The sequence below is a fragment of the Drosophila albomicans genome, chromosome 2R, assembly GCF_009650485.2.
Source record: "Drosophila albomicans strain 15112-1751.03 chromosome 2R, ASM965048v2, whole genome shotgun sequence".
NCBI classification, from domain to species: Eukaryota; Metazoa; Arthropoda; class Insecta; order Diptera; family Drosophilidae; genus Drosophila; species Drosophila albomicans.
Genome location: NC_047631.2, coordinates 32,868,295 through 32,880,382, shown reverse-complemented (window position 1 = coordinate 32,880,382; position 12,088 = coordinate 32,868,295). Strand labels below are relative to the sequence as shown.

Here is a 12,088-nt window from a genome sequence, read left to right as displayed (position 1 = left end):
TTTTTGTTGTCCACCCGCAACATTTAGCACGCTTCCACACACCTTCACACACATGCAAATTCACACGCTCACTCTCACGCACACAACATTAGCTTATGCAAAACAAACACACAAAAAAGAAATCTGAAACGAAAACAATAAGCCGTTACACACACGCTTTGTTTGGCAGTGTGGCCGAGTGCGCGCAACGATTGCTCGCGTTAATTGCACGGGTTAGCAGGGCTGTTGATTTTGTGACGTCATGCATCATTCATTTGCTTGGCCATTTCTTGGACTTTATTTTTGGGTTGTCCGCTAAATATAGCACAATAAATTTATACGTTAACCAAAAATAAAGTTATGCATGTCATCCACTCCCCTGCCCCTCACCCATTTGCTACCTGACGTAAAAACATACATAAATACGCATTTCGAGGTATTTTTCCGTTTCAATTAAAGAGGAGACTGCTTGTCAAAAAGAACCCTTCAAATTAGCCTTAATCACAACGTCCATTTCTCCCGACCCCCCATGGCGACCTCCTTAGGCTTGCATGTGTTGTGTCCCCCTTTTTTTTTATTTGATTAATTGTGGCATTGCCAAGAAAACTCAAGCGGAACACGCGACATAAATAAAAATAAATCTTAAGCCCCAAGAAGGTGTTTGACGGCAATGCACCCACACACATACATACATACGTATGTACATATGCATGTGGGTGTGTGTGTGTGTACTTGCTGCTTGTGCGTAGTTCATATCGTATGCAGGTAGTAAAAAGTTTTAATTATATTTACGAACGACGCATCTATTATTTATATGTACATACGCACTAAAGCACCTTGGTCCTCTCCACTCCCATTCCCTCTTAAAGTGCACACAATCAGAAAAGAGTGAAGCGTTGAGACAGGGCGATAACCTGCATGGCTTATCAATATATCGAGAACTTACGCACAAAAGCACCTTAGCCCCTCCCCCTTTTTCCTACCTAATGTGGTCAGTGTGGAATAGTTGGGTGTAGAGTGTGGAGGCAGGGCGATAAACTGCATGTATTTTTATCAATAATCGAATATCGTATGTCACCCCAGCACCTCAAAGTCAGTTTTAAATTGTTACTTTTAAATTGGGATGCATCAATTGTGTGTGTCTTATTCACTCAAGAATTCTTTTACGCAACCCATTCACAGATCGTGGCGGCAACGACAGTTCCGGCAATGAGGGCAATGCTGGCTATACGGATGGCCAAAATTCAGATCCACAGAACAGTCCGCCGCGTGACAAGGATTATCTGCATCGTCAGCATCATCAGCAGCTGACACCAGTGAGCTCCGTGGGTGGCAACATGGGCAGCAGCAGCATTACACCGCCGCACGCACAAACCGAGAAGCGATCGCGACTATTTCGCACCTCCAGCAATACGCCCGCTGTTGCAGGAGGCGGAGGCAGTGGAGCAGGTGCTGGCAATGTGAGCAATAGCAGCAGTGCTGTGGGCAAACGAAAGCATACGCTTAGCCTGAGCGCTGAGCCGCGTTCTGCGCTTGAGACTTGCTTGTCGCCTACGAATGTGGAGCCCAGGAAGCTGCTGCTCGACCAGCTGAGTCGTGTGTTTGCCGGCGATGACAACGTCATACCCGAGGTGGTGACCATCATCAGTCCCCCCGAGGCGCTCGGCGGCAGCACGCTGCTAGCCAAGCTGGTCACGCTGTTTGCCAACTCCTTTAAGCCAGCCTTTGTGCCGCAAAACACGGCCGAGGTCAAGGCGGTGCTCCAGGCGCTCATGGCCAAGATACAGAAATAGTAAGTAGATCAAAAACAAACTAAGATCATATATATTTAATCCATCTATCATATTTTCAGCTGCAACTCGAATGCAAAGCCGCCGCACACAGTAAAGGTGCTGCTCATTGGAGGCGATTGGCTGCAGGGCGCCACACTGCGTCACTATGTGGAGCTGCTCGGCGTGCGTCCGCCCGACTGGCTGAATCACTTGCGCTTCTATCTGGTGCCCATTGGCGGTGGCAGCAGCAACGGCAGCGTGGCACGCCATCTTAGCCAAATGGATCAAGCCTATGCCGCCATGTTTGGCTCCGACAACTGGTCACAGCTCTGCGAACGAGCCGCAGCCACAGCTGCGGCTGTTAGTGCCGTGACCACGGTGAATGCCACAGCGTTGACTGCGAATCTGGCGGATGCAGCTGCGGTGGCCAAGTCGGATATTGCGGAGCTGGTGCAGCGCATTCAGCGCTATCTGCATGCGGCGGGTCCTTGCACACAGATTCCCATTGCCGAGGCCATGGTCAACTACAAGGACGAGGATTCGTGCCAGATCTTTGTGCCCTTCGTCAGCGTAAGTCACCGCAAGGTATACAAAACAAGTCTGTGAGCTAACAAATTTGCTTTTGCAGGATGTGCGCATTGGTTATTTGGATGCGCAAGCCTCGCTGGATCTCGAAGAGAACGCCGGCTCCAATGCGGCTGGCACGGCGAGCAGCGGAGGCTCTGGAAACGCTTCCAGCTTGCCCATACCCATTGGCGGCCAGAGCACGCCCGGCGTCTCCGGATCACCGCCACAGCAGTTGCTGCTGCAGCAGCAAGGTGGCCAGAGTCAGGGCCAGAATATGGGACGCATATCACCACCGCTACAGACACCACCGTCGTCGGGCAACTCACATCGGGATCGTGGCTCGAGTGATGCACAGAATACGCCCTCGTCGCTGTCATCGCAGACGTTTAGCGGCGCCTTGGCTGCCGCCGAAGCTGTGGAGCTGCAGGTGGATTATTGGCCACTGGTGCGGCCGGGCGATCAGCATGTCAAGGAGTCGAAGGGGGGAATGTCGCGTGGCGGCGACTCGGGGGGAGGCAAGAATAGCATTAAGAGTACGTTTAGGAATCTGCAGGTGTGGCGTCTGCCGCAGCATGCACAGCAACTGGGTGATATGTCCAATGGACTGACTGTTAGTTTCGCCACCAGGGAGAAGAAACAGAAGCAGAGTAAGTTTAGTTTAGTATTAACTAGAATCGTAAAATCTGTTATTTAAGAACTTGTTTTCCAGTTATGCGCTTGGGCAAGAAGAAGGATAAGGAGCGTGATCTCGAGAAGGAGCAGTGCGTGGAGGGCGTGGCACGACTCATTTGCTCGCCCAAGCAATCGCATCCAGTTCCGCTGCGAGGTAAGCTGAAATACAATTGCTAAAGTATCCTCTTTTAATCGTTTCTATCCCTCTTTTCGTGCAGTGTATATCGATGGTACTGAGTGGACTGGCGTCAAGTTCTTCCAGCTGTCATCGCAATGGCAAACGCACGTCAAGAATTTCCCCATTGCGCTCATCGGCTGCACGCCCATGTCCTGTGCTGAATTAACCTAGTCATCATACCCCATATCCTCCAAACTCCCCCCGAGGGAGACTTAGAGACACACACACACACACGAACAGATAAGACAGACGGACAGACAGACGGACGGACGGACGGAGATTTAGCAAGGGAGCCAGACAACAAACACAACATGCACGGCAATAAATATGTTTAACTAAGAAGAATGATAATTTATTTTATAATTATTATATTTGTAAATTTTTAGTTAATAAATAATACGCGTTTAGCTTGTAATTAATTTTCATTTTAAGAATTGTGAATTTATCAAACGATTGCATCACACACACACACACATACAGCAAGTAATTAATTAATAATCTAGTTAATATACTTATATATGTATATGTATGCATATTGAAATTAATAGAATGCGAAATGTTCTAACACTTGTTAGCAATTAATCCTTTCAAAACTTTCAATGTAGTTGCAGTTTACACACACACACACTTGACTTTTTCGCCAGTTGGCGCAGTTTGTTGTTGTGTCACTTGACCCCAGACTGTTGGCCAAGTTGTTAGCCGTCTTTCCGTTTCTCATTTGTATCCAAAACAAAAGAAAACAAAAGGAAGAGAAGCTCAGGCCCGCCCTGCAAGATGATCTCAACACTTTGAAGCGGGCTGGCTCGATATTAACTAAATCTAAACGTATCTCTATATGTATGTAATCTATAACTACAACTATTTAGCAACTGCGATTGCGAATTGCATATTTAACCAAACCCGTCGTCTATATACTACCTACAAGCAGTGACATATTATCTGGATGTGTAACTAAAAATAAATAAACATAAACATATACAATATACAAGCGTACATATATGTGTAGATATTAGATAGGTATGCGCACTCGGCTATATCTATCCAATATGCATATATCTACATATACATACACATATATATATATATATATACTACTCTAATTGTTGTGATTTTTGAAAATTCATAGTATGTGAGCTGGCAATGCGAACGGGAATGTATGAGTCGATGTTACCCCATCAATATTGAGTGCAGGGTATTCATCAAGTTTCAAGCAATATGCAAAGCCTCCCTAAAAAAAAAGAGTTATACGAGTGTTGAAAATCATTTGAGCCGAAAGTCAAAAGTGAAATTTAAACGAAATGAAAATGAAAAAGAAATGTAACGAAATGAAAATGCAAAAAACGTATTGTAAGGTGTGTAATTTATAATTGTATTATTAAATATATATATACATACATTTAAAGACAAAACTATAAATGGCTTTTATTTGTCATGTGGTCAAACAACTTTAACAATTTTCTGGGACAATCCATTCACTAGAATGGCACGTTCGTTGAGTCCAAGTGGTCCATTTATTCCCCCAGGTGGCAGCAGGAAGGTGCAGTCAGGATATCCCTTGGGCTGGGCAAACTCAACGAGATTGGCATTGCTCTCACTGAGCGCTGACAGCGACCACACAGCCAGATTGCGTGTCTTACCATGACGAGCCAGCACATGGAACTAAAAAGTGGATAAAGTTGTCAGTACTAATTCGTTAAATGATTCACAACTCACCTCATCCTGGTCATCAATCAGGTAGCCCACAATCAGCGCCCAGTGAGCTCGATGTCCGGACTTCTGGCAAGGCGCATGATTGACATCTGCATCATAGCTAATTAAGGGAGTTAAGGAGCACAATCTACTGGCGGCATAGCTTCGTCAAGTTAAGCTAAGACACAAACCTTAATAGCAAAAGTTACAACCCAAAATGCTCATCAATTTCATTAGCAGTTTATTACAATTCAACCTTAATACAAATATGTAGAAATGCGCAATATAATTTAACTCTAGCCCACTCTCATGGGCGGCGACACGAGGATGACACCGTCTCCTCTCACAAAGAGCATGGGAATTGTGCGCTTTGTGGTCTTGTAGACTTCTTCGTACGTTTCCTCGTCGATTTCCACGGTGGTCACTGTTTCCTCTGCATCGCCCAGCACCATGTTCAAGTGCTGATCGAATGCGTGTAATCTGCCCCGCAGTTCCCGCTCATTTCGCATCTTTACATAGACCTTCTCGTCTAAGCTGAGACGGATCAGATCCAGCGGCTCTTTGACCGGCAATATGACCTGGCTAAGCTGCAAAGTACGTGAGATAGCGAAATATTTATATTTTATTTATATGTATATTTATAATGCTTACCTGTTCCTCTTCAGTTGCCATTTTATAACCACACTCAAATCACTTTTACGTTCACGATAATAATAACAAAACTGCGGCAAACGTAAGTTGTCTTGTTTTGCTTGCTTATTTTTTGCACTAAAAAATACCACAGTAAGGCGGCACTACACGCGGCGACAGTGTTGGAAAGTGTCACACACACTACAGTACGCAGAGATGAAAATTATATTAAATTTGTGTTTAATGAAAAGGATACGGGACTAATAAACAGCATCCAGCACATAAACGATCCTTGATGCTTGCACAATTTAGAGTGTCATCGTAGAGTTCACAAGCTAAGTACTTTTGTGACAATTCATATAAATAGTGCGCACTGAACATTTCTCCATTTATGGTATAGTGTTGTTTTATAGCCTCAGTGAGCAATTCCATTGCAGTTGGTTGTCCATTTAGCAGCATACTGAGCGCTGTTAAGCCACAGGTGGGACCATTCTAAACAGTTTCCATAATTTAATTCCAAAACTTAACAAGTGCTCAAAAAAAAAAATCGAATTACTTGCAGTATGCTAGCAATGTTATAATATTGACACTCCTTGGGCGGAGCATGCTGACACACTCGACTTAGAAAGCATCCCTTCTGCACCTCTGGATGATCCAATGCCCAACTGCATTCATTGTTTGCCAATTGCAATTTAACGACACTGGCATTAGTTCCAGCCGATGTGGGAACTCTGTTGGTGGTTGGTATTGGTGGGGGAGGCGGCGGCGTAATAGATATGCCTTGAGACATTTGTAGTTGATGAACGACACGAAACGTTAGAAATAAATAAAAAACAGCTGATCTTTCAAAGAAAAAACATCTTTCTTGGAGTGTGACCGCGAGATTTATTAATATACTAAAGCTGTGATAAATACAATCTGGTTACACTTAATATGGTATGTTGGTACATCGCCAAAGCATATGTGAAGCGCGACATTTTGAGCTACTTGGCTATTCAATACCAAATGAAAAACCTTAGTTTTCTTGAAATTATTGTATTTAAATGATTTTATTTACAAGTTGGGACGTTTCTGTGAGTCGAAGACTTTTGCTATGATTGTCTCAAATGCCTCTTTCACGTTGGTCCCAGCTTTCGACGAGCATTCAAAGTAAGGAATGGAGAACGAATCACACCACTGCTGAGCCTCTTCCTTTGTCACCTGGATTAAATGGAATTTAATTTGTGAAAACTACTAATTTGATATTTAATATAGACTTACCGTTCGATCAGCTTCCACTTCAATTTTAGTGCCTACAACGACAAACGGAAATTGTTCAGGATTTTGTGGTTTTCCCAGAGAAAATAACTCATTTCGCCACAAATTAAGATCCTCGAATGATTTTCGATTCGTTACTGAAAAGACGATAATGCAGCCATCTGCACCTCTATATTGTTCCTCAGTTCGGAATTCCCTTGCACCAAATGTGGCCCAAAGCTATAGATAAAAAGGGCGATTTAGAAATTGAAATGATGATGACGATTCCATGCCTGACTCACCTCCAATGCCACTTTGCAACCTTTTAACACCAACTCCTTTTTATTATAGTTGCACCATCTTTCGTTATCGTTATCTACATATCGACGCACTAGAGAACTTTTTTCAATGAAATTGTTTCCCGTTAGTACGATTTTCATAGCACGTTTAGAGCGGTCAGACATGTTTCTTTGTTGTTGCTGAATAAATATAAAAGATCATTTTTGAATATACTTAAAAATGGCATTACTTCCATAAAGGCATATATACATATACTAGATTTCTTACTAATCAGTACGCGAAAATAAAATAAATAAATTTATTAAACCTTTGTTTATCATTTGATTACGAGTGTACAAAGAACTTTTGCATCCACATAAAGCGAAGGATTTTTTGCTTATTGTTAAGTTGCAATTAAAAATGGAATAAAAGGTGGGTTGTGAAACACAAAAAGTTAACTAAATTGACAATATATAATATTATTTATCGTTCAATCAATTACGCAGGACTGTAACAAAATTGACGGCGACTTACAAAAATGATCTTCACTGAACGAAATTTGATATTAAACTGAAACCTAGAGACTCAGTTCGTAGTTTCTTGACATAATGATATATCTCAAACTATTGTTACATTGTTAGGATTATCGATACTGTGTGTTTACCCTTATGTTTTCTAAGAACTGATTATGTTGGTATCCCGCAGGTTTTGGATTGAAAATTTAATTCCTACGATTGTAAAATTAAACAAAGCGCTCTGTTGACACGTTTTGATTTCAATACATTGTTTTCAAAAATTGTTTAGTATACATACAATTATGAGATTATAAGATTAAACAAACGCCTTTTAGCTCTGACTTTGTTAAATTTGACGTTTCAAAGAGACGTGTCACCAAACAATAAACCGAAGCTGATTCCTTGGAGATTTATGTATCCAACTTCATTTATTTTTAGAAATGAATGATGAATAATTGGAATTTTCGTAACCGAATGAATAATAATGGTTTTTATAATATTAGAAACCACAAATCTATATGCTATATGAAGTTCTTTGTGTTAGCAGCAGCTAATCCCTATAAAAAGCAGAACAAATTTGAAGAAATATTCAGTTCAACATTTAAAATCCAATAAGGCGTTTGGTCTTCAATTGAAATTTTATTTAAACATTTATAAAAGGTGAGAAATATGTATTATTTATTAATTAAATAACATTAATTTATATAAGCATTTAATTTAACATTTATTTATGAATTCTACTCCCAAATTCCGGATGGAATAATCATAGAAATATGAGAACAATTTTAATAACGCAATTGAAAGATAATATTTATCGGATTTTGTTCAGACGAAATCTGTTCGTTCATTCATAGTTGTCGATACGCACTTGCAACTACGCAGTGTCAATATGCCGATACGAGATGGCTGCATTACTCCCTCTCCGACACGGCTTCGTGTCTATAATGACTTTCCATTTTTGTTTAATACTTCAGAAAAACTTAGCCAAATAATTTCAAATTCATATAATCTTTCATAACATAACTTTACTTCTATTTTTAACATGTCGTAGGTTTTTTTTTTAATATCTCAGGTTATATTCTCTTATAGACCATTTCATTCAACGGTCAGTTCAAATCATCAATTCATAACTAAACTTTTATAAGCCAACATTTTAATGGAATGCCAAACACATCTTCAAACAAATTAAATTGTCCATCGCCAAAAACATTGACTTCACTCATTTTATTAAGTTCTTTGTTTGTCCATCGCCCAACTCTTGGCCTCACGAATTCATCAAGCAAGCAAGCCAATCACATGACTTTCAACCGAATTTGTTCTTTATACACATCCTATAACTTTCACAAACTTTCCTGTGGATACTTGTTACGTCTATTTTTCTGTGTGTTGACTTTAAAACGTATCTGTCTTCATCCAATACCTCGACACCCAAAAAAGGTCCTTTGAACCTTCGATTGCTGTCTCTCGCTGTTTTTAAGCAACACAAAATCACCCGCACAGAACCTAATTATCCTAGAGATATTTTTTTTAAATCAAATAAACATTTATTTATTTATTTTTTTTTTAATTTTTTAAATTCAGGATCAACTAATAGACATGTCGAAAAACAATAAATCGATGCTGAAAATCTTGCTCTTGGGGGAGAAGTTGGTTGGAAAAACTTCTCTGACATATCGATATATCAATGGAAAATATATTTGTGATTCCAAAACAACGGTTGGAGGGGATCAATTTACAAAGACATTGACTCCAAATGGCACTTTGGTTTCCCTGCAGGTTAGCGAAACAATCATTCAATTTTTATTCGATTCTGAATCACTACAGATATTATAGACTTTGGACACAACTGGGCTTGTACTACATGATCCTAAGAGCACGGCAGTAACGCCGTCTATAAACTTGTATAGATCAGCCGATTGCTGCATTTTTGTCTTTGATGTTACGTGTCGAGATTCATTTGAAAGTCTTAAGACTCGGAGAATTGAATTTTTTATGTTAGCAAATAAAGAGAAACCTAACGAATTCCCGGTTGCTGTTGTGGGTAATAAAATTGACTTGGAAAATGAAAGAAAAGTAAGTGCTCCTCAAATCTCACTCTGTTATTTCGTTAATTTCCAATTCAATTTTATCCAGGTGTCAAAGCAAGAGGCTCAAGATTGGTGTAAATCGTTATCAATTCCCTACTTTGAGTGCTCCTCGAAGGATGACATAAATGTGCAACAGATGTTTAAAGCGATGACAGCCAAACTTGTAGACATCCATAAGTTATAATTTGAAATAATAATATGGATTTCTTTATTTATCTGATTTTACTTAGTATCAATGAATAAAATTATACAGAAAACCAACCGCGGTACTGGATTGCAAATGTGTTCTTCGAATTTCTTCTTATTATTATTATTATTAACCTCAAGGGCAAGCTATGACCGACCATGAATCATGAAGAATTGGAATTTTAACGGAGTGAATAATAATAATAATAGTAATAATAATGGTTTTATAATATTACTAAACCTCAAAACTTTTATATGCTATAAGAAGTTCTTTGTGTCAGCAACAGCTTATCCCTATAAAAAGTAGAAAAAATGTTAAGAAAGTAGTTAGTTCAACATTTTAAATCCAAAAAGACGTTTGGTTTTCAATTAAAATTTTATTTAAACATTCATAAAAGGTGAGAATTATGTATTATTTATTAATTAAATAACATTAATATATATAAACATTAATTTATGAATTCTACTCGTAAATTTCGGATGGAATAATCATAATAACGTAATTTAAAAATTATAAGGTAATATTTGTCGGCGGAGGAAGTAGGCGTGGCAAAAATTTGAAACGAACCTGATCTGCGTGCAAACATAACAAATGCTGTCGAAAAAAAATTATAGCTCTATCTCTTACAGTCTCTGAGATCTAGGTGTTCATACGGACAGACGGACATGGCTAGATCGTCTCGGCTATTGACGCTGATCAAGAATATATATACTTTATAGGGTCGGAGATGCCTCCTTCTACCTGTTACATACATTTCCTGTCGACACAAAGTTATAATACCCTTCTACCCTATGGGTAGCGGGTATAAAAATAGCCAAGTACTAGCTCAAAATTTCGCGCTTCACACATCTTTTGGCGATGTACCAACATACCATATTAAGTGTATCCAGATTTTATTTATCACAGCTTTAGTATATTAATGAATCTCGCGGTCACACTCCAAGAAAGATGTTTTTTCTTTGAAAGAAGATCAGCTGTTTATTTTTATTTTTTTCTAACTTTTCACGTTATTCATCAATTACAAATGTCTCAAGGCATATTTATTACGCCGCCGCCTCCCCCACCAATACTACTCACCAACAGTGTTCACACATCAGCTGGAACTAAACAAAAAACAACACTATACCATAAGTGGAGTGCTCGCCGAAAGATGGCAGCGACTTGCAGCTGGCGTTTGAATCGTTGGCTGAGAAAGCCGTGGCCATCCAGGACGAAAAGTGGGTCGAACCTGTCAATTACTTTTCAGAGTCCTTTGTAATAGTGGATGCAACACAGAAAAAAACGCCGAAAGAAGTGATACTGCAACTAAAACTATATTGATTTCATTTTAAATATACATTAATGTTATTAAAAAGATTTAAATGTATAAATTACATAACAATTTTAATTAAATTATTAAAATTTCGTTTGGGTGCGAAAATGCAAATTTAACGGCCTCTGAAGTAGTTACAAGAAAGCTGACTGCTATAGCACTCAACTTGTAGGAATTTAAATTGAGCGCCAAAGTTAAGTTTTCACTTGCTGCTGATTTCTGTTTGCCTGGTATTTCACATGGTATCTTCCATGTATTTTGCACTTCAGCGAGTCTCACACTAACACACACACCCGCATGACTGACACACATATTTGTTGTAGTTGTTGTTGTTGTTGTAGCCACAATTATTGTTGTTGTAATTGTAGAAGTAGTTGTTGTTGCAAACCTCAGTTGCTAAAATCAATCCAAATAACAGCTGAAGTACCAGGCAAACAGAAATTGGCAGTAAGCTGCAAATTTTCTGAGCTTCCGTTTAAGAACTGTTGAAGCGAGCGCATTGTAGGTGAGTGGCTCACTCTCCACTCCGCCGATCGAAAATCAATTATTTGCTTTTCGCTCACTCACAAAGCGCTCACGCAGAAGCAAGCACTCAAGTTCTAGTGCTCTCAACATATTAATTTAAAAGAAGCGCCAAAGTTAGGTTTTCGCTTGCTGCTGATTTCTGTTTGCCTGGTAGTTCAGCTGGTATTCTTCCAGTATTTTGGACTTCAGCGAGTCTCACACTACCACATACATGACTGACGCACATATTTGTTGTAGTTGTTGTTGTTGTAGCCACAATTATTGTTGTTGTAATTGTTGAAATAGTTGTTGTTGCAAACCTCAGTTGCTAAAATCAATCCAAATAACAGCTAAAGTACCAGGTAAACAGAAATTGATAGCTAGCTGCAAATCTTGCTGAGTTTCAGTTTAAGCGGACGTTGCATTTGAATTTGTAAAGCTACTTTGGTTTTGGATGTTTAATTTAAAGTTCTATTTTTAA

The 12,088-nt window shown here is 39.6% G+C and overlaps 4 protein-coding genes across 6 annotated transcripts in view; 1 reads left to right on the top strand and 3 right to left on the bottom strand.

Annotated features, from left to right (window-relative positions):
* The window catches only part of LOC117576630 (phosphofurin acidic cluster sorting protein 2), a 45,219-nt gene extending 41,577 nt beyond the window's left edge, over nucleotides 1-3,642 (top strand). For all 3 annotated transcript variants that reach the window (XM_034261555.2, XM_034261556.2, XM_034261557.2), the window contains 5 exons: nucleotides 1,162-1,771; nucleotides 1,832-2,321; nucleotides 2,380-2,965; nucleotides 3,028-3,144; nucleotides 3,209-3,642. In XM_034261555.2, coding sequence (XP_034117446.1) covers nucleotides 1,162-1,771; nucleotides 1,832-2,321; nucleotides 2,380-2,965; nucleotides 3,028-3,144; nucleotides 3,209-3,339 — 1,934 coding nt within the window. In that variant the 3' untranslated portion in view covers nucleotides 3,340-3,642. The remainder of the gene's footprint in view (nucleotides 1-1,161; nucleotides 1,772-1,831; nucleotides 2,322-2,379; nucleotides 2,966-3,027; nucleotides 3,145-3,208) is intronic.
* Nucleotides 3,643-4,517: 875 nt separating this feature from the next.
* Nucleotides 4,518-6,277, bottom strand: LOC117575340 (UPF0692 protein CG33108). The gene is made up of 4 exons (XM_034259498.2): nucleotides 6,044-6,277; nucleotides 5,744-5,979; nucleotides 4,882-4,978; nucleotides 4,518-4,827 (listed from the first exon to the last, which is right to left on the bottom strand). Exons 1-4 carry the CDS (start codon nucleotides 6,275-6,277, stop codon nucleotides 4,606-4,608), a joined length of 789 nt encoding a protein of 262 aa, XP_034115389.1. The 3' UTR covers nucleotides 4,518-4,605.
* On the bottom strand, nucleotides 5,082-5,635 carry LOC117575343 (U6 snRNA-associated Sm-like protein LSm3). Its single transcript, XM_034259504.2, has 2 exons — nucleotides 5,509-5,635; nucleotides 5,082-5,444 (listed from the first exon to the last, which is right to left on the bottom strand). Exons 1-2 carry the CDS (start codon nucleotides 5,527-5,529, stop codon nucleotides 5,154-5,156), a joined length of 312 nt encoding a protein of 103 aa, XP_034115395.1. The 5' UTR covers nucleotides 5,530-5,635; the 3' UTR covers nucleotides 5,082-5,153.
* A 263-nt stretch (nucleotides 6,278-6,540) lies between the features above and the next one.
* LOC127565949 (ras-related protein Rab-7a-like) lies at nucleotides 6,541-7,261 on the bottom strand. The gene is made up of 3 exons (XM_052006918.1): nucleotides 7,026-7,261; nucleotides 6,748-6,963; nucleotides 6,541-6,687 (listed from the first exon to the last, which is right to left on the bottom strand). Exons 1-3 carry the CDS (start codon nucleotides 7,185-7,187, stop codon nucleotides 6,541-6,543), a joined length of 525 nt encoding a protein of 174 aa, XP_051862878.1. The 5' UTR covers nucleotides 7,188-7,261.
* Between the last annotated feature and the right edge of the window lie 4,827 nt (nucleotides 7,262-12,088).